General features: G+C 54.4%; 7 protein-coding genes across 7 annotated transcripts; 3 read left to right on the forward strand and 4 right to left on the reverse strand.

Annotated features, from left to right (window-relative positions):
* Positions 1–773: 773 nt before the first annotated feature.
* Positions 774–2821, forward strand: CPAR01_02881 (calreticulin family protein; the record flags this gene model as incomplete). The annotated part of the gene is made up of 4 exons (XM_060487168.1): positions 774–920; positions 1131–1410; positions 1477–2261; positions 2321–2821. 4 exons carry the CDS (start codon positions 774–776, stop codon positions 2819–2821), a joined length of 1713 nt encoding a protein of 570 aa, XP_060354496.1.
* A 936-nt stretch (positions 2822–3757) lies between these two features.
* Positions 3758–5556, forward strand: CPAR01_02882 (methylmalonate-semialdehyde dehydrogenase; the record flags this gene model as incomplete). Its single annotated transcript, XM_060487169.1, has 2 exons — positions 3758–4430; positions 4502–5556. 2 exons carry the CDS (start codon positions 3758–3760, stop codon positions 5554–5556), a joined length of 1728 nt encoding a protein of 575 aa, XP_060354497.1.
* A 2436-nt stretch (positions 5557–7992) lies between these two features.
* CPAR01_02883 (uncharacterized protein) lies at positions 7993–9321 on the reverse strand (the record flags this gene model as incomplete). The annotated part of the gene is made up of 1 exon (XM_060487170.1): positions 7993–9321. The coding sequence occupies one exon, from the start codon at positions 9319–9321 to the stop codon at positions 7993–7995; it is 1329 nt and encodes a 442-aa protein (XP_060354498.1).
* A 2021-nt stretch (positions 9322–11342) lies between these two features.
* Positions 11343–11615, forward strand: CPAR01_02884 (uncharacterized protein; the record flags this gene model as incomplete). The annotated part of the gene is made up of 1 exon (XM_060487171.1): positions 11343–11615. One exon carries the CDS (start codon positions 11343–11345, stop codon positions 11613–11615), a length of 273 nt encoding a protein of 90 aa, XP_060354499.1.
* Positions 11616–14967: 3352 nt separating this feature from the next.
* CPAR01_02885 (uncharacterized protein) lies at positions 14968–17249 on the reverse strand (the record flags this gene model as incomplete). The annotated part of the gene is made up of 2 exons (XM_060487172.1): positions 14968–16880; positions 17075–17249. 2 exons carry the CDS (start codon positions 17247–17249, stop codon positions 14968–14970), a joined length of 2088 nt encoding a protein of 695 aa, XP_060354500.1.
* A 1240-nt stretch (positions 17250–18489) lies between these two features.
* CPAR01_02886 (uncharacterized protein) lies at positions 18490–18729 on the reverse strand (the record flags this gene model as incomplete). The annotated part of the gene is made up of 1 exon (XM_060487173.1): positions 18490–18729. The coding sequence occupies one exon, from the start codon at positions 18727–18729 to the stop codon at positions 18490–18492; it is 240 nt and encodes a 79-aa protein (XP_060354501.1).
* A 773-nt stretch (positions 18730–19502) lies between these two features.
* On the reverse strand, positions 19503–19892 carry CPAR01_02887 (uncharacterized protein; the record flags this gene model as incomplete). The annotated part of the gene is made up of 1 exon (XM_060487174.1): positions 19503–19892. One exon carries the CDS (start codon positions 19890–19892, stop codon positions 19503–19505), a length of 390 nt encoding a protein of 129 aa, XP_060354502.1.
* Positions 19893–20580: the final 688 nt, after the last annotated feature.

Below are 20580 nucleotides of genomic sequence, written 5' to 3' on the forward strand. Positions count from 1 at the left end.
CATCAACCAGGATCAGCAATTGAGACTTTGGAAGCTCGTCGAAGCACCATGAATATCCCCTCCTTCCCTTCACTGTTAGAACCAGTGGATCCCGTTCCGTCGCCAAGGGCCCCCGCACTTTCCTCACCTCACCGAGCCACAGTCCGCAGCCCGCATGTCATTGTCAGCAGAAGCAGCCCACTGAAAAAGGTACCGCAGCGGCTTTGCATTGGCTACACTGGGCTGCGGTGGGCAGCGGCGTGCTACCCCGACGACCCCTGAAGCTAGGTAGCGGATTGCATGCTACGGCAACTGCTCTCGCTGCTGGTACCCCCGAAAATTCTCCAATTTTCTGTCAATTTGATTGGCTTAGAACCTCTGCCTTGCCGAACCTTACCCCGACGGGCCACACCTTAGTGAGCTCTCCCCTACCTGGCCTTTTTTTCGGGTGCTCTCTGCTTTTGGTCGCTGAGGTTTGCTGGGGACCTTTTACCGCAAAAAAAGGACACGTTGAGCACAACCCGCTTGCGCGTGCCTGCCTCCAGACTGATAAATCCGTCGTCTTCCTCGCCCCATTCCTCCTTCCGAAACTCTTTTCCCTCTCCTTGGGAATTTCCTCCTCGAAAATACCAATCCTCTCCATCCACTGCGACCGGGAGCCCTTTCTACCCTCTTTGTCATTCAATTGACAATCTTTCCTTTACAACCCAACAGCTTTAACGCTACTTACCTCCCCCCCCTCATCTACCTGAACCCGACTGAAGCCGAGACACCGATACCACATCTCGCCCAACATGAAGTTCAACGCTGCCGCGTTGTCCGCCGCGGCAATGTTCGCTGGCGTCTACGCCGACGATGCTCAGAAGGTCCTCAGTGAGGATAAGACCTCCACTGCTGCTGAGTCCTCTACCTCGGTCACTCCCCAGTTGTCCACCTTCACGGTAAGCTCTCCCCTTCTCCTCGCCAATGGCTTTCTTTGTTGTTCCGAGTGAAGCTTCCTCCCCCTCACTGTTCATTCGCTGCAATCTGATGCTTGACGCATGAGCTCAATGCACAATGGGAACGGGCTGGAATCATTCTTTGGAGCTTCGCGCCTGCGCAATAGGCAACGAAATAAGCGATTATCTGACAATGGTTTTTTTATTCTACAGCCTACTACCCTGAAGGCTCCTTTCTTGGAGCAGTTCACCGACGACTGGGAGAGCCGCTGGAGCCCTTCTCACGCCAAGAAGGACTCCAAGGATGACGAGGAATGGGCCTACGTTGGCGAGTGGTCCGTCGAGGAGCCTACCGTCTACAAGGGCATGGAGGGCGACAAGGGTCTTGTTGTCAAGAACCCCGCCGCTCACCACGCCATCTCGGCCAAGTTCCCTAAGAAGATTGACAACAAGGGCAAGACCCTCGTTGTTCAGTACGAAGTCAAGCTTCAGAGTAAGTTCCGCGTCACTCCGCTCAAACTATAGCCTCACAACAGAGTGCTAACAATCGTTCCCTCAGACGGTCTTGAGTGCGGTGGTGCTTACCTCAAGCTTCTCCGTGAGAACAAGGCTCTTCACTCTGAGGAGTTCTCGAACGCCACTCCCTATGTGATCATGTTCGGTCCCGATAAGTGCGGCCACACCAACAAGGTTCACTTCATCTTCAACCACAAGAACCCCAAGACTGGTGACTACGAGGAGAAGCACCTTACCTCTCCCCCCACCGCTCGCATTGTCAAGACCACCGAGCTCTACACTCTCATTGTCCACCCCAACAACACTTTCATCATCCAGCAGAACGGCGAGCAGGTCAAGACCGGCTCCCTTCTTGAGGACTTCTCCCCCTCCGTCAACCCTGAGAAGGAGATTGACGACGCCAAGGACACCAAGCCTGAGGACTGGGTCGATGAGGCCCGCATCGCCGACCCCGAGGCCAAGAAGCCCGAGGACTGGGATGAGGATGCCCCCTACGAGATTGTCGATGAGGAGGCCACTAAGCCCGAGGACTGGCTCGAGGATGAGGCTCAGACCATCCCTGACCCTGAGGCCCAGAAGCCCGAGGACTGGGACGATGAGGAGGATGGTGACTGGGTCGCCCCTACTGTTCCCAACCCCAAGTGCACTGAGGCTTCTGGATGCGGCCCCTGGACCAAGCCCATGAAGAAGAACCCTGATTACAAGGGCAAGTGGACCGCGCCGTACATTGACAACCCCGCCTACAAGGGCGTCTGGGCTCCTCGCAAGATTAAGAACCCCGACTACTTCGAGGACAAGACCCCCGCCAACTTTGAGCCCATGGGCGCTGTAAGTATCCCCGATAACGTACCGGTATGTCTTTCGCCTGCTAACAAACGAATCAACAGATTGGCTTCGAGATCTGGACCATGCAGAACGACATCCTCTTCGACAACATCTACATTGGCCACTCCGTTGAGGATGCTGCCAAGCTTGCTGAGGAGACCTTCAAGGAGAAGCACCCCATTGAGCAGCTCGCTGAGCTCGCCGACAAGCCCAAGGAAGCCGAGAAGCCCAAGTCCCCCAACGACCTCAAGTTCCTTGACGACCCCGTTCACTTCATCAAGGAGAAGCTTGACCTCTTCATCACCATTGCCCAGAAGGACCCCATCCAGGCCGTCAAGTTCGTTCCCGAGGTTGCTGGCGGTATCGGTGCTCTTCTCGTCACTCTGATTGCCATCATTGTCGGCATTGCCAGCTCTGGTGGTGCTCCCCCCGCTGCCCAGAAGGCCGCGGCTGATGTCAAGGACAAGGCGAAGGAGGTCAAGGACAAGGCCACCAAGGCTGTTGCCTCTGGCGCCGACGTCGCGAAGGACGCTACCAAGCGCAACACCCGCAGCTCGTCTTAGATGAGAACGGTTCTTGCGATTGAATTGTGAATTAGTTTGCTTTCTCTTTGATATCGTCGCCGGGAGAAGGCCAGAGGCCTAAAAGTATCGTGCTTCAACGTAAGCACAAGGGCGGTATCAGGAACCGAAGAGAATCATGGATGCTGCTTTTATCAGTTTAACTCCCTCATTCTATGCCTGTTTTTGGTCATCGAGGGACAGACAGAGAGCATGGCGTAGGTGTATTCTAGCTACCAAAAAAAAACAAAGGGATTGATTACAACATTACGTTCCGATTTCAGATGTGATGTGAAATGACATGTTAAAAGCGAAATGTAATTGTGTTCCAGGTCCATCCCGTCATCTCAAGATAAGGTCATCAGCTCCGCGGTCAAATGTGGCACCCGGTCTCCCGCTATGAAGGTCTCAGATCCACCAGCCGCTTCTCCGCCGCATACGCAGTAGGGTGATACGCTGTTTACGCCGTTTACGCCGGCGAAGAGCGCCCACCTGACGCTTGTAGCACCAAAAAGCACGGTTCCCTCTCGGCATAAGGCGGCATTGGGGCCGGCTTCGGCTGGGAGGAGCCAACTGGGAGCTTGGGGGAAAGTGGGCAGGGATTCTGGAATCAGTAGGAGCCATGGCAGCGTTATCTTACCCCACCCCAACCTTTCCCCACACTCTGGGAGCTCGCCGAGTTCCCTGGGACTTTATAAGGGACTACGATGTCGCTCAACTCCGGTGCCCGCGTCTCTTGTGAAAGAAGTGGCTGGCAATTGGCTTGAGACGAACGATCCCAAGACGACGGAGCGGACAGTTTGTTGTTCTTGCAGTGTGTAGCACTATCTGTCTCTAGTTTACCCAATCGTTGGCTGTCGTCAGAGACCTCTCCTATACCCTTCTTCCTCTTCTTCCTTCTCCTCTCCCCTCTTCTCCCTTTTCCCTCTTTCTTTCACAATGCGTCGAGCATTCACTCGAAGCATTACTACCGGTGCTGGCCGAACCTCTAGAGCATCTCTCACCCGCTCGTCACTCCTCTTCTCAAAGCCTACCATCATGGCCTCCTCCGGCTCACTCACCTCCGCCGTCGCGGCGAGGAGAATACACGCCACGGCGAAGCACCTCAACGCTGCCCTGGACTCGACGGCCGAGTCCTACCCCAACACCCACGAGAAGATTGCCAAGCCAGAAGACACCCCCTTCTTCCTGGACAACAAGTTCATGACCTCGGCCGCGACCGACTTCATCGACCTCCACGACCCGGCCACCAACAACCTCGTCACCCGCGTGCCGCAGATGACCACCGAGGAGCTGCAGTCCGCTGTGGACTCGGCCGAGAAGGCCTTCCCCAAGTGGCGTGCCATGAGCGTCCTCGCCCGCCAGCAGATCATGTTCAAGTTCGTCGCCCTCATCCGCGAGAACTGGGACCGTCTGGCGGCGAGCATCACCCTCGAGCAGGGCAAGACGTTTGCCGACGCCAGGGGCGATGTTCTCCGTGGTCTGCAGGTTGCTGAGGCCGCCTGCGGTGCGCCTGAGCTCTTGAAGGGCGAGGTGTTGGAGGTGGCCAAGGACATGGAGACGAGAAGCTACCGCGAGCCATTGGGTGTTGTGTCTGCCATCTGCCCTTTCAGTAAGTGAACCCGACATGGTTTCTTTGGTGAAGCACCAAATAAAGCAAGAGGCGAAGCTAACAGGGTTTAGACTTCCCCGCCATGATTCCCCTTTGGTGCATCCCCATCGCGACCGTCACCGGCAACACCCTCATCCTGAAGCCCTCGGAGCGCGACCCTGGCGCGGCCATGATCCTCGCTGAGCTCGTCCAAAAGGCCGGCTTCCCCGAGGGCGTCGTTAACGTCGTCCACGGCGCCCACAAGACGGTGGACTTCATCCTCGAGGACCCCGTCATCAAGGCAGTCAGCTTCGTCGGAGGCAACAAGGCCGGCGAGTACATCTTCAACAAGGGCTCCGCCCACGGCAAGCGCGTCCAGGCCAACCTCGGCGCCAAGAACCACGCCGCCGTCCTGCCGGACTGCAACAAGAACCACTTCCTCAACAGCGTCGTCGGCGCAGCCTTTGGCGCCGCCGGTCAACGCTGCATGGCCCTCAGTACCCTCGTCCTCGTCGGCGAGACAAAGGAGTGGCTCCCCGAGCTGGCCGAGCTGGCCAAGAAGCTCAAGGTTGACGGCGGCTTCGAGGCCGGTGCCGACCTCGGCCCCGTCATCTCCCCGCAGAGCAAGCAGCGCATCGAGAGCCTGATCCAGAGTGCCGAGGACGAGGGTGCCACCATCCTCCTCGACGGCCGCGGCTACAAGCCCGCAAAGTACCCCAACGGCAACTGGGTCGCGCCCACCATCATCACCAACGTGACGCCAGAGATGAAGTGCTACACGGAGGAGATCTTTGGCCCCGTCCTCGTCTGCCTCAACGTCGACACGCTTGACGAGGCCGTCGCGCTCATCAACAAGAACGAGTACGGTAACGGCACCGCCATCTTCACCCGTTCCGGCGCCACCGCCGAGGCCTTCCGCCGCAACATTGAGGCCGGCCAGGTCGGTATCAACGTGCCCATCCCCGTCCCTCTGCCCATGTTCTCCTTCACCGGCAACAAGAAGAGTGTTGCCGCGGGCGGCGCCAACACGTTTTACGGACGTCCCGGTATTTCCTTCTTGACGCAGCAGAAGACGGTCACGTCTTTCTGGGCGTCTGCCGATGCGATTTCGCAAAAGGCTGATGTCTCGATGCCTACACACTCCTAAGTTCTGGTGTTGAGGTGAGGAAGGGAGTGGTGGGTATGGTGCGTATGTAGGTACCTCGAGCCAGGCAGCGTAAAGTGGATTGTGAAGGGAGATGTTGCTTGAGCACGTACCGGGATGATTGCTATGGTTTTATGATGGTTGAAAACGTCGGCATGGCAAAAAATGATGAGAACTGCAGAGACAGTTCGAGAAGAATAGCCACACCAAAAAAAGAAAAAGAATTAAACAAAATTTCAAACAAATACCATGGATCGCATCCATATGTATGCCATGATCCTCGGCGAGACTAGAATACGTCGAGGCCGCCCTGTCAAGTGTTTCCCTGCCTTGTAGTGGCTCACTTCTAAGACCACAGAGATCATATCATGAAAGCGATTCCCTACCTACTCTTGCCATATGCCAATATACCTTTACCTGCTGAGAACCCTTCTCACTGGTTTTGAAACATGGCGGCACCTCCCCAAACCCATATGTCGTGATCTATTCCCACCACTACAAACAAATTACGACCAAGAACAAGCCTCGTTCATCATGTTCCGCGAACCAAACTCTAGAATGTTTCACTTCCATTGTTCTTTAGCAATCCGTCACTTTTTCCTGGTGCATACTGTCACTGGAGACAATACCATGTGAACGACAAGCCAGTACTCTTTGACTTGGGATTTTCGTAAAAGACGTTGAGAGTTTTATGATATCACAATGAGGCGTCTAGTGGTGTCACACAACGGAGTTAAGAAGAGGTAAGCTGGATAGACCGGAACAGAGTAGGTCTGCGTCTTTATGAGTTTTCTTGGCTAAGCACTTGGATAGAAGTTATTCCTGATGGGTTCAAGTGATGAGCGTTTCTACCGGGACATCCCTTTGGAAGTGATCAATGCGTCGACTTGTTAAAGATTCTCCGTCCGAAAGAAGAGCATAGCACGCCGGGATATGGTACAGCCTTGTGAACCTGCACTAGGGCCTCGAAATCTGACAGGGCGCTAGCTGCGTAAAGGAGAAGGTACAAAAAAAACCATGGTAACATATTGGTCTTTTGAAATCGTCTGTTATGCTCGTGGTCGACTACGACGTGTACCATCGCGGTTATATAAGGTTCCTTTGAGCATGGCTCATCACGTTCCAAGAGTCTGGCCGTTTGTTCACCTTTGTAACCAGTCTCCTCCCATAAGACCACCTTCCACTCACCCTCATAGTGCATAGCCTCATGGCGAAAGAGAGAAAACAACATCAAACCTCTCACCAGAACCCTTTCATCCCAACTCACCCCCCAAGGTCACAAGCCGTACCTCATACCTCTCACACCGCCCACCTGATACCCTTAATCACTCACAATTTTCTGTTTACCTCTCGAATCCCAGGGGACGCCCTGGGCCGCTGTATTCGAGTGGTTAAACACCTGATAGAAGATACCCCTGGTGGAGGGGAGGTGAGGTTCTCATAGGATTGTAGATCCTCCATCGATTGCCGGCATCACGGGTTCAACCCCGGGTGTCAGACATCCCGGCGGTGCAGCTATGTCCGAACGTTTAGGCGTTTTTTTTTTCTACTGAATAGTTTGTTTTTGTTGATCACTTTTGGTTCTAATGTTTTTAGTGGGCTTGAAGTGAGGTTGGAGATGTGTTTCGAGATGTGTATCTTTGGTGTCGGTAGTGGCGTTTTGATCGTAGTTTGTTGATCTTGTCGAGGAAGGAAGGTATGGTGCGGACTTTTAGTGAGTGTGAACCGATGTCTGGTCATCGTATAAAACTTACACTCGGCCGTTATGGCAAGCCATTTCGCAGAAATTCTACCTCGCTTTCGGTTATTAGATGTCGGACATGGAATGCCTAAATGACTGTCGTTCACGGCCGACCTCTTGTTATGCTCTTTCGAGATCATCACCAGAACCATATACAGCCAATATTTAAATACCTCTTACTTAACATGAACCATGCCTCCCATTGTCTAATTTCTCAAGGAAGTTCTCGTCACGGGTGAGCCCTTATCATGGATATCCGTGCAAACAAGATTTGTATTTATATATCCTCTGCCTACTCGAGTGTCACCTAGGCTTCAAACTAATCAACCTATATAACTGAACCTACACCAACAACGAAAGACAAGTAAAGCGACCGTGGGTATATAATCCTGACCAGAATAGCAAAGGAAAGAAAAAAACATGAAACGCCCCTTTTGCCACTGCCGCGAGGTACAATCTGCCCAAGTCTTCTAAGCGTCAAGCGAATGTCTGCCAGGCCTATAATCTTCTCCAAATCTCCGTCTTCATGTCCAGCATGTTGAATGTTTCTCTAAAGAATATGAGAAGAAATACGAGAAACAAGGGAAGAAGAAGCGAAGGAGCAAATATGCCGACATTACAAAAACTTCAATATCATCAAGAAAGACACACTCAACATCCCACTCCCCCCCCTTCACTCCCCTTGAGACAAAAAGAAATCATCGAGCAGGCTGCGACGGCATCTGCGGCGTGTACGGCACATACGGCTTCCCCCTCCGCACGTCACCGAGCTCCGCCTCCTCCATCATATCCGTAAACGTCGTGTTCCTCTTCACCCCAGGCCGCCCGCCCACCGTCCGCGGGTCCGCGAACACGCTGATGCTCTCGCTGCTCGGCTCGCGCTGGAGGTGTGATTGGTTGTTGCTGCTGTTGTTGTTGATGTACCCCGGCTTCGGCGGCGCGAGCGGGTTCGGCACGTTGGGCGGCTGGAGGCGCCTGGACCCGGAGTTGGGACGCATACCCCTGATGGGAGCGACGGCTCCGGTGCCTGCTCCCCTCCCGGGCGGCGTCCGCGGGGCGGAGTCGCTGCGCGCGAGCCCGATCGGGTGGTGCGCCAGCGTCGTCGCCGTCGAGGAGAGGCGGTTGTGGCCCTTGTTGGGGGTGGACCCCGCCGGCGATGTGACGAAGCCGGAGTCGCTTCGCGAGCGGGAGTGCGTCGTGGACGGGGTCTTTAGGATGAAGTCCGTCCGCACGGTGGCGTTGTCCGTGATGGGGATGGGCTCCGAGATGATGTTGCCAAAGGACGAGGTGGACGTCGACGGGCGAGGACCACCACTGCCGCCGCGTTTCTTCTCGCTGAGTGGAGGCGGGCCGCGGCGACGGCGGCGGGCGCAGAAGAGGAGAAGAGCGACGCCGAGGCCTACGCCTACGAGGAGGCCACAGAGAGAGCCGATGACGATGGCGGTGGGGAAGGTGCCGTTCTTGTTATCGCTGTCGCCGTTGCCGTTGTTATTGTTGTTATTGTTGTCACCCGCGGGCGTCGTGCTGGCGGCGATGGTCGTCGGGATCACGCTTGGGACGGCGGTGGCGGTAGACGTCGGCTTTGGAACCGGGGTGGAGGCTTCCTCCGGCGCCTTGGTCTGGTCCGAGTCTTTCGTGCACTGCGACAGGCTATTGCAGCTGTATCCAAAGGGACAGCAGCTGTCGCCGCAGGTTGCGAGTGTGCCGTTGAGGACGGTGGTCTTGATGGAGGCATCGGGGTGTGCCACGGGATCTTGGAGGTTGATGTTACATGTGATGGGCGAGATTCTGTCGCAGCTCTCCCCTTCGGGACAGCAGAGGACGGTGGTGTTCCCGGCTAGAGTGATGCATTTTTTGCCCGTACCACAGCAAAAGTTTCCTGGGAGGCCGTTGCCGCAGGAGGTGAAGCCCGAGGCGGCGCAAGTGTTGTCTTGTCGCCCAAAGACGGAGGGGATGGAGGCGGCATGAGCAGAGGCGATGAGGATGGAGAGCACCGCGACTCGTGTGCATTCTCGTAATCTCGACATGTTCCGAGTTTGGGGGTAGTGTATTGTGTTTATGATGGTGTAATAGTTGGGCCTCTTTCAGCCCGGACGTTGCTTGATGGTGTTGCAGGGCCGGCGGTGAAGTCTGAGCTTTTACCGCAGAGTCAGAGGCGCGTAGCAACAGTTGTGTAAGTCGGGAGTCAGGTGGCGGCTTGTGTCAATGGTTCATGACCACGGAAGGAGAGTAACGAGGCCCCGAGACCCTTGCGGGGAGGAGAAACGAGACACAAAGGCGTAGAAGTAAGTCGTGGGTTGAAGAGGTTTCGAGTTGAAAGAGACAAGCAGGTACAATGGGATTGTCGCTATTCACAGATGAAAGGGTGTAAGACAAGGAGTGGCTACTATGTTGTTCATCAGGTGGCAAGAGGCCTCACAAAAGGAACCCAATAAGCAGTTTGATCGAGCAAAAGATGACTTCAGGAAGAAAGATGCAACAATGACGAGAATGAAAAGGTGAGCAAAGAGAAGAATCGGGCGATGACCCGAAGAATGAGATGACGATGTCGCTCCCACTCGATACTGAGCCAAAAGTCATCCAAGCCCAATCTTTTTTGGTCTGGCTCCATATCGCGGCAGGGCGGCATGGGGGCCAGTTCTTCGGACCCCTACGACTGCCACTCGGCGGAGGACTCCCGCAGCAAGAGTGTAAGAAAAGAAGAAAAAAGTAAAAGACTCTTTCAGGTTCGACTAACGAACTTGCTGCGCGGCTTCGAAACGAACGAGCTTTCGCCTGTGCCTAAAGAAACAATGCCACCCGATCGACCTCGCTTAAGAAGGCCGGCTGGTCGGTGGCCAACCAAGTAGCCCCCGAGTGGCATCGCGGCGACTCACGAAGGTCTACGAAGGGGGGCTCCTGCTTTGCAGAGATTACCTTGGGCTCTGCAAGCGCGACTGGATCGCAGCGGGCGTGAAAAATTGGTGGAGCGATGGTGTTGCGAACTCTGGACGTCTCCAGTGTCACCATGTCGACGCGGAAGACAATAGCCCCCGAGCTTTTCCCATCATGAGAGAGTATGATAGGGCATAATCGGCCAAAATTCAGACCTCAGGGCCCCCTGCCCCCAAAAAGGCTTGGAAACCATTGGCGGATATCAATAATCAGCAAATGAGGAGCGACGACAGCAGATAGATGGCAACGTTGGGCGGCAGAGAGTCTCGCCGTGAGGCAGTGCTGGTCTGGGTAGTCGCTGGGCCGGCGACAACGAGAGGCTGTCGTTGGAGTATGTCTCCCTGGTAGTGGGGACTTTCTATTCCCCTTGGTGGTTGAAGGGTCCATGGTGAAGGAAGGGGTTGAAGGGTTGAAGGAGAATGAGAGGTTGTGAGCGGTTGGCGAGTCGCCCAGTCAAAGAATAGAATTTCCTAAAGGAGTCATCCAAAGTGCCAGAATGTAGCCGCGCAGCCGAAACGCGCGCCTATGATTCGTTCCTGGCGATTGCGGCCCCGACTTTAGGGATGGCCCCTGCGTCAAAGGCGTCCGGGGTGGCGGACGCTGAGAAGTGGAGACAAACGGGACCGCTGGGCCGCTCCATTGCTCTGTTAGCGTCCGTCCTTCCCTTTCAAGGCCCCATTCTCTTTTCAGCAAAGATCCAGGTACTTTCGTACTCTTTTGGGGCGTCCGCCTTTAACCGCTTTATCCCATCCATGACACTGTTCAGTATCTTAGGTGCTAAGCAACTAGGGTAACCAACACGAAGGAAGGCTCGTGGTGCGTAGGGATTGAGACTCAACCCTTGACCTCACTAAAGGAAAACAAGGGTTCAAGACATGGTACCTAAGGGTATGGACATTGACCGAGGAAATTTAGCCTCCGAATCACAACGACAACCTTTAATGGCCCGCCACTGGGGCCGTCCAAGCCACACGCGACGTACGCCATCCGTTCCAGCCACTGCAGCCACTGAAGCCACCGAAGCCGCTATTCCCGTACCTTGGTTCTACCTCATAGGCTTATACGCCAGCCGCTCTGCTGGCCATGCATCGGCTCCCTCACGTTCCCTCAGAAGATGGGTCACAGGACCGCCTCGCGAAAGCCTCACCTTTTGACCGATCGGCAGCCGGCAGACGACATACCTCCAGTCAAGAGCCGTGCCTCCCATCTCGCAATGGAGGAAACCGGGGACCGTCACCACGTCCACGGGCCAAAATCGGCCTTGGCCTACACTGTCCGTACAGCACCAGGCAGCATCACCATCGTCGTTGTCCTTCTCGCTTCAGCTCACCAAGGGGGGGGGGGGTGTATCTGGGAACACTTTGATCTTCTCAACTTCCATACATGATACCATCGTCAGAACCCCCGTCAACCTTCGCCGTCGCCGTCGGTGAGCATGTAAGTCGTGTCGGCCACAAATCCCAGGGTTCGCCAAAAAAAAAAGCCCATGAAGATCCACCGCAACGGCGGTCCTCATCCCGACCCTATGTCCCCTCATCCACTGCCAATCAAATGATCTACGAGCAGCAAAAATGCCTTGCCATGATTGCCATGTTTCTGCCCATTCGCCAACCTCGCACTTGTACGGATACACCACCCCCCCCCCCTCATCCACGTGACGATACAGGATTCGCTCAGAACCTCTCTCGAAGAATTCCACGCACGTCCGATCCCGTGGTCTCATCCGCTGCAGGGCCCCCGGCAAATGAAAAGACAGAGAAATAGAGAGGAATGAGGGAACGACTTTTCCAAGCTTCAAGGTTTTAAGCCCCATGCAAGGGAGAAAGGGCAAATCGCAAACCACAGACACCATCGTCACGTGGATACTTGATTGAATTTCCCTGTTTTCGTACTACGCTAATTGATACTGGTACCAATCTTGTGCCAAACCCCCCCCCCCCCCAAAGACGATATCGGCGCCGAGAATTAACCAACCCCCAAGGGGACCAATCCATTTTTGCCAATTCACAGTGATTCACAACACATATACGGAAAAATGTGTGCGTACACCGTATCTCGAGCGTGTTCAGTGACTCAACAACGGCGGTGAACGGTCCCCCGAAATCGTGGGGAACGGGTACGGGTTCGGGCTATGCAAGTGGTTAGCGCTTAAGCTTGGGTGAATCTCGCTTTCCGTCATCTGAGACCTATCTCTCTTCCCTGTCTCTTTTTTCCTTTCCTTGCCTAGATGTAAGTCCCCGCACAAACACAAAAACTCCCCTCTCCCTGTCGTCGACACCTTAGATGGATGACAGAGGGGTGTGTAATCTGAACAATTGAGACTCGATATCAAAGCCCGTATGAATAGGATCTCGAGACCACAGTTAACTCGATACTGTGGTCCTCAAAACACCCCAGCTGTATTGTTTTACAGACGCACACCCACCCCCATTGCACAGTAAGGTAGCGAACATGAATACACGCAAAGGAATGATGCCATGGACCTCCAGATGACTTGACTCTATTCTATCCCACAACGATGGGTTTCTTGCAGAACCAGCAAAACTCGGTGTCCACATTCCCAATACCCCAGGCCCCATAGTCTCCAATCAACCCTTCTTTCAATACTCATCATATCGTCAGCACTCGGAACAAACGACCCTGTTCACCACTGACGTCGGACCTCCAATCCATGAAACATTGCACACTCAACGATCTCGGATCTTTCTCTTACCTCACCCCTCCCTCCCTCCTCTTTCGTGATCACCCCGAACCTGAGTACCTCGGTGTCGGGGAGGGAAAAAACGGGATTACCCAATTCGTGATCCCGGCCAAAGACAAGCCACACAGACCGAGGATGGACGTCAGGTGAGCTCACCTTGAACCGCACACCTCGCAGGGCACTCCCTAGCTAAGGTACCTGGTAAAACACCCCGCCGCACACCGGGCCAAAGCTCACCGAGCCAAGCCGACCTTCACCGCTACCTTACCGGCAAACCATCTCTTCACCTCCACAACACCGACACCACCAGACTTCAAAGGGACATGGATACACAAACCCAGGGTACCACCAGCCCGCGCGACCTCTTTACCCCTCCAAACCTCCCACCATACCTCTACCCCCTTCCCCCATCTCATAACCACCGGACCCCCTCCGGCATCGCAAGAACAACCTCCATTGACGAAGAAGAGAAAGGACCGAAAAAGAGATGGCGCTACCGCGTCGGTACACTCAAGCGAGGTAAGGTGTACTATAGTGCGTGTGAACAGCAATATGGCCCACTATGAGAAGAACAAGCTCTCCGTCCATTTCATTGGGAAAATTCTTTGGACCTGCGCTACCTCATGACCACCCACAGAGCCAATTACCTACCCACGCCATGTCCATCGCATCCAAACAATCCGCACCCTCCCGCAACATGCTTCAATTGCCTTCCAAAGAAGACACTGTACTGTAAGGTGCCTTAGGTACCTCACCTTGAGCAAACACACGTTACAGTGACCCTTTGTACTACCCTCGATCGGCAGCTTGCATCTTCACCTCCCACCTTTCCCCTCCTCTACTCCCGAGTTGCCAAAGGAAAAACGCCCCATCGCTGTTTTCTTTCTCCTTGTCTCTCATGCTCAATTCGTCCAGTAATCGATTCCTCTCGTCCGTCACTCCAGTCTTACGCACCCTCCCCTCCATCGTTCCATTTGCGCGTAAGCTTCGGCCCAAGTGCTTCCAAGGGGGGAAGGTGGTGGTGTTCGCCACACCCGTGCAAGTACGCAGTAAGCCGGAGAACTTTCCTACCTTAACTTACTGTGTACTCTTCCAAGATTCGACCCCCCACCCTGGCATAGACCGGCCCAGACAAATCTCGGACTCGGCCGGTGGACACCACTGGTGAGGGAATTCTTCACAGCTTTCAAAGCCCAGTAAAGGGAGGGACAGGGCATGATTCGAAAGTAGTGCTTTTGAAATTGTTGGGTATAATGTTTTGGTATTACATGATTCCTATAATCCTGCTCGATTCTGCCAACTGCTCCGTAGAGAGCCGAAAGGCTACCGAATGAGTACCATGTGAAGAAGTCAACTGGGAAGCTAGCCCATCGCAGCTCCCAGAGCCCTTCTCTTTGATCCATCCGATCCAGTCCAGATGCACCGAACTGCTAGTCCCAAAGTCCCAAACATAAACTCCGATGAAGCCCGTTTCCCGTGCTCATGCTATGGTATACCCAAGAGAAGAAAGAAAAACCAAGATATCAGACGAAAGTGTGTTCCGTCTGAATAAATGAAGAATAGTCGTTCGTCGCATCTCATGTTTCCATTGCATGTTCCAGGGCCTCACCCAGGCAGTCCCTTTCCCATCATCCCTCGTCATCATCCATCATCCTGGCAGCCAGGCCCAGCTGCCCCGTGCACCCTCACCCGTGAAAGTGTCCAGTCAGAAGAAAAGGTAAAAAAGTGTGATCCAAGTGTCTTCGCTCTCATCGTTCATGTCCGCTCCGTGTGCCTTGCGGCGTGTCCTTCTAGTAAACCCAAAGCAACCTTTGATTAGGTTGGTGTAAATGTAGAAAAATGTGGTATCAAAATGGGGAAGATCGAAGAGAAGATTCTAAAGTGTCCAGCAGTGCAAGACAGGCTGCCAAGCAGCCCTGGTTGCGCGAAAGGGAATAAGCGATTGCCTGAATCACCTTTGCGGAGGCGGTATACATACCATGCAAATGGAAGGCGAGCCTTCTGCACACATTTATACAACCCGGAACCAGCCAGGATGCTAGATGAGCAAGAAGTCCCAGCCCTTCATCTGCATGACATCCCTCCAGTGGATGTATGCTACCGCCTCAGCTCCTTGCGTGGAACCAGGGCTGCCGGCGCAGCTGTCACTGCTCTTGATGTTGCCTGTCTGCATCCAGACTTCGTTGAGGAGCGAGGCGACGCGGCCGAAGGAGCCGCAGTCAGAGACATCGCCAAGCTGGGCAACGCGGTCCTCAAAGAGAGCGCGGAAAGAGCTGCCAGGCAAGCTGACAGAGCCGCCCACGAGGTAGACCCAGACGAGACTGCGGTCAAAGCCTCCAGGTCCCGAGGGGATAAGCTGGAGAACGTTGGCAAGCTTCTCAACTAAGCCGACACAGGAAGCCTGCGCGGGATTGAAGCCGGGTACCAAGCTGCAAAGATAGATGCGAGCGGCAAGGCGGAACGCGGCTGTCATGTTCTTGGAAAGCTGCTTAGGGGAAAGGCTTCCGTTGTTATTGTAAGGCATCTTGGGACCAGGCTCGCCAATCTCGGTGAGGTTGATCTGGTCGCCAAGAGCGTGGACGTGCTGGCAAAGAGTAATGTCGTCCATGCCGCTTCCCTTGAGAGCCTCGAGGCAGGCGATCTCAGAAATGAGGTACATGACACGGTCATCGCATCCCATGAGCTCGCGAAGACCCAGGCTAGGGTTGTTTGACAGGTGCTTCTCGCGGTAGGTGTGGGCAAAGGTAGGAGCTTGTCCCTGCATGGTGGCGCCAAGAATGTCAATCCAAGAGGTCAAAGTCATGTTGAAGGGAGTTTGGGTTATCTGCTCATGGGGATCCGAAACCAGGCGGGGTAGGTCAAGCTTCTGGACCAAGCTGATGGCAGCTTGGAAGTGCTGGTGCCAGGGGATGTCGGGCAGTGCGTCGTCGAAGCGACCGACGACACACTGGAAGAAGATAAGACCCAAAGCAGCCTCGAGAATCTCCTGGTGGTTCTCGTCCTTGTTCAAAGCGTCGCAAAGAGACGAGATGGTGGCGTACCGATGGCGCATGATGTCCTGGTCAATCTCCTCTCCGGGAACGTTCATGGTCGCCTTGTAGTGCTGGGCGGCGATGCTAAGACAGCAGTGCAGGTAACCCTTGTTGCTCTGCAGAGCCGGCAAGATCAGATCGGAACCGACTGAGCCATGTTGGTTGGAGTCGAGGATGGGAAAGATGGTGGGCAGGACGAATTGGATAAAGTGGTCCAGCAGGCGCTGATCGTTCTCGTCAAGCTCAACTGCGACCTGGCGGTTGGACATGGCCGGGCCATGAGAGAAGTCGAAGAAGTTGACGTTGAGGGCCTCCTCGCTAAGGGACTCCTTGCGCTCAGAGTAGATCTGCTCGGTCCACTCGCCGTCGAGGGGCACGGAGGAAGGCAGGATGGTTCCCGGAGGTGGGGGAGTGTGGTAGGTGCTGAAAGTGGAAATGGTCGACTCCCTTAGAGTGGGCACATCGTTCATGTAGACCTGGCGCTCAGTCTTGACATCAATCTCGTAAGGCGAGGGGAAGCCACTGAACATGAAGTCGGGGTGCATCTGGGGGTTGTAGGCAGCATAATCGGCACCGACAGTTGGCGGGCTGTTGAAGTTGAAAGCCTGGGAGAAGTGCGAGTCAATGGAGGCGGAGCGAGTGCGGTCCAGAGGGTCGGAAAAGGTGGCAGAGGTGGGCAAAGAGTGCGACAGGCCGGGAGGAGAGCCGACGGAAGTCTGGATTGTGTGCGACGCCTTCTCTGAGAGCTTCTTGCGCTTGATAATCATCTTGATGTCGTCCTTGTGCTTGCGGCGGGCATCGTTGTTGCTCCACCACATTGGGCGCTTGTATTCGCATGTCAAGCCAAGATGTTTGCAAGCGGAGCACATTGGCGAGCCCTCGTCGCACTTCTTGCGGCGCAGTCTGCAGGTGTAGCATCCTGTAGAAAATTCAATTAGTCTCAAGTGCTTAGATGAGGTTTGACCATCGTTGAGGTCACGATTTGAGGTGAGTAAGGGAGAGTCGCTCCCGTGTAAGTGGGATTTGGATGTGGGTGTAAGTAAAGCATGGCTAATACCATGCTAAATGGGATGGGATTTGGGGAAAAGAAGGGGATTCTTGGGATGAACGTACCTGTCCTTGAACGGCGGTGCATTTGTGATTTTGCCTTGGAGCTGGCATTGTTGTTGTTGGTGGTGTTGGCTTTGCAGGCCGACTTGGCCTTCGCAGAAGATGCGACGGCCATGTTGACTGCAGCTGTTGATCTCATGAAGTCCTCTCGAATGTGGTTGGGGGGTAGAGATGCCATTTGTACCCTTCTTCTGTTCGCGATGGAGGTACCTGCGTGTGAATGACAAGCCGAGCAGCGAGGACAGAGCTAGAGCTGGCTGGCTGGGGCGGAGGAGAGAGAGAGGAGGGAGGGAGGTGTGTGGTGAAGGGTGTGTGAATGTGTGGTGGACCGGGGGGTGATCAGGGACCAGGGTCGACAAGTGGAGGGGCGTGGCAGGAACCGTTACACTGTGTAGAGACGGAAGCGACCGACACTGTGCTCTGGACCGGGGAAAGAACGACCAGGGGTCCTGGGGGTGTGAGAGTGCGAGTGCGCGCGTTGTGGTCTTCTCCTCTTTTCTTCTGATTTGTGTGTGCTGTGTGTGTTTGTGTGCTGGGTGAAGCAGTCTTCGTTCCTCTGTGCTCTCTCGCTTCTTTTTCTTTCCTGGTAGCCAAGAGTGAAAAAAAAGGCGGGGACAACCTGGGATCGATGTTGGAGAGGGGGGAGAACTCGACGAGGGGGACTCGATGGTCAGGAATCGTCTGTTCACTCGCCCGCTGTCAACGCAATTTGAGATGGGAGACTGGGTTGTTTGTCGAATGGTTTGTCGAGTTTCCAGAAACCCAAGGTTCCAAATCGTATCAGATTATTGAATTATTTCTTTCTTCCTTGTCGTTCAAAATGCAACAGCAAATTTGATCTCGTTTCGTGAACTGTAAGCAATGGGCGCGCTGCAAATTGTAAAATTGCAAATATGTCGAGAGTGATCGACTGTGGGTTTTTTGGTTTCGGTGGTGTCGAATGAGTGACTGGTCGTTTAGCAAGTCCGGCTTGCCTTGAACTGGATTATCGGGTGGTATTCGAGTGGTTGGGGTTTTCCGAAGATTGTGGACGGAGGGTATCAAAAAACAATTGTATGAATGAGAGAGAAAAAACCTTGAACAAACACTTGGATCACTTTTCCTTCTTCTTCTTCTTCTGCTTGACTTCTACAGATCAACAACGAGAGGAGGCCAGAATCCAATTGTTCGTGATGGATGGTCCAAAGTCTTATATTGTGGCCGCCTTCATCATGACCGTCCTCTTGTTGCGCCAACCAACGGGCCTTTGAGTGGTCTGCCTGGTGTTCACTACGTAGCCAACATCAATATTGTTCTAAATTTGGATACACCTATGTATGTGTGTCTCCATCGTCCCCCCGAGCCGTGAGTGTGTGTGTGTCTGCTCTGCATTCCAGACTAACGTAGGCTAGGGCACAAGGCAGGCCGGCTGGCCGCCTTCACATCGAGTGCGTGAGACTTTGACCTGCGCTTACAGGCTCCAATGAGAATGGGCCGCCAAAGGCGGTCGCACTCACTGTTGGACCCCACCTGAGAATAGAATAGGAATGGACAATTCCGCGTCGAGAGGGGGGGCAGCTTCGAGATGGACGACATGGGTGCGAGCAGCTGTCGAGCGAGTGAACGGGCAACGCATGCATATCGTGGCTTGCCATGGCTGGCTCTGGATGGCAGGCCATGGGGACCAAGGTGCCAAGCACACCTTCGACCACCTGGTCACCACCCTACGCAGAGACATGCAGAACCACATGGGGCCCGCCTCCTGTTTGCCCAACCCGACTTGCCAACCTGCTATCGAGTTGTGCTCCATCCGGCCATATGCCTCTCCGGCTGTCCGCCGTCGATACCGCATCCACTCTGTCGTCCCGGGCCCTGACCGGTGCAGATGCTGATCTTCAATATCGACTGGAAGGGGAAACTTGATGCTACGAGTAGCAGTTCGCCCGGATGCGAGTTCACCCCGCGGGAGTCCGTTGCGCAGCCGGAGCTGCAGAAACACATAATAGTATCCGTATGGATTATCTGTATGGTCTTGATCTATCTTGTATACGTTGCACCGGCTCCGACCTCAAGTACTATCGATAGATGGTCCCCCTCGGCCGCCAAGCAGGCCGTCGATGGCACGATTTGAGTAGAGGATTTCGGGGGCCGACGGATGACCAAGCACTGAGCAGAGCTACAGTTAGCCAGGCTCCCCCTTGCAAATGACATTTGGTCGTGGATCATTTCTCCCACTAACAAGCTCTGTCCTAGGATCGCACGTACTTGCATGAAGCTTGCCAACCACCAACACAGTTCGCTGAGCTTGTGGGACCCATCATCGAAATACTACCGTAGGTATTCGTAGAGCCAGAAGCGAAAGCCGGGCAAGAACCTACGGGTTTGCATGGGTATGGGGCCCTGTCAGCCTTTTTTGGTGAGGTTAGCCCTGTGTCTGACAAACGCGGTGGATTCATCCGATCATCCCATGTGAGGAGCCTCGCTTCATGGTTGCATGATGGATAACCATGAGCGGAACATGACTAGTCAACCGCTGGAGCCCCCGTTGAATGGCATCAAATATGGCAATTAGCCTGATCGTTTTCTGGGAATGATCTTCATTGCTGTTGGTTCTCCAAAGACCCATGCTGGGTGAAAGTTCAAGCCCCGTCGAATTAGGTCCCGTAGTGTTTGCTACTTTGGCAACAGGTTGCCGACTCTGGCGAGAGCGATGTTGGATCTCATCTTGCCTCATGTTCTTCTTTGAGACTTGGACTCGACCGAACAAGACAGGGCCTTCTAAAGTCCATCCACAAATGAGAAGGCCGAGAAAGGCGGTCAGCTCCCGGATTGGATGGTCCATACGGCCACTCAATGTCGGTCGAATGTGGCTGCCGGAGTTGATACGGTGGAACTAGGACTTTCTGTCGTGCATGGCGAGAAGTTCAGGGGTGCTTTGCTGTATCCTGTAGCCTGTCAGCAGGTGGGTTTGTGCTTGGTGTAATTGGATTATCCGTAGATAATCAAGAGAGTGAAAATACCTCGGATCGTGGGGAGGATAGGCGAGTGAGGCGAGTATCCATCTCCAAAGATGAGCGAGTGGGTTTTGATGGAGAGTGGAAGATGTCGAGGCCGGTACTTGGCCATCGATACCCAACTACAGCCGAAAGTGGTGGCAGGTGCAGCAAGCAAGGGGGTATCATGGCACCGCGGGAGATGTCGTGCAAGGTGCTCCGCTCCGCCAAAGCCGTCAGGATTTCTTTACTTCTTGCCTGCTGTACTCCGAAGTCGTTGCGAATAACGGCTGCAGAAAGGCACAGGGACAAGGTTGCGGCTGGCTACTCGTCCTCCCGATGGTAGGTAGGTACTACTCCTCTGAGGTATTTGCTTTGCGTTTCTTTTTCCCTCTCCAGTCTCCAGCACCTGCCACCTCTTTGCTTGGACAGCCTGACAGAGGTACGGAGTACGTCGTTAGCGTCATTGTCGGTGCAGTCGAGGTTCCTTTGTCAAGAGGGCTGGCGCAGACGTTGATTCGACGGCGAGGTGTGACG

The sequence above is a fragment of the Colletotrichum paranaense genome (genome assembly GCF_030867605.1).
Source record: "Colletotrichum paranaense strain IMI 384185 chromosome Unknown Scaffold_2.1, whole genome shotgun sequence".
NCBI lineage: Eukaryota > Fungi > Ascomycota > Sordariomycetes > Glomerellales > Glomerellaceae > Colletotrichum > Colletotrichum paranaense.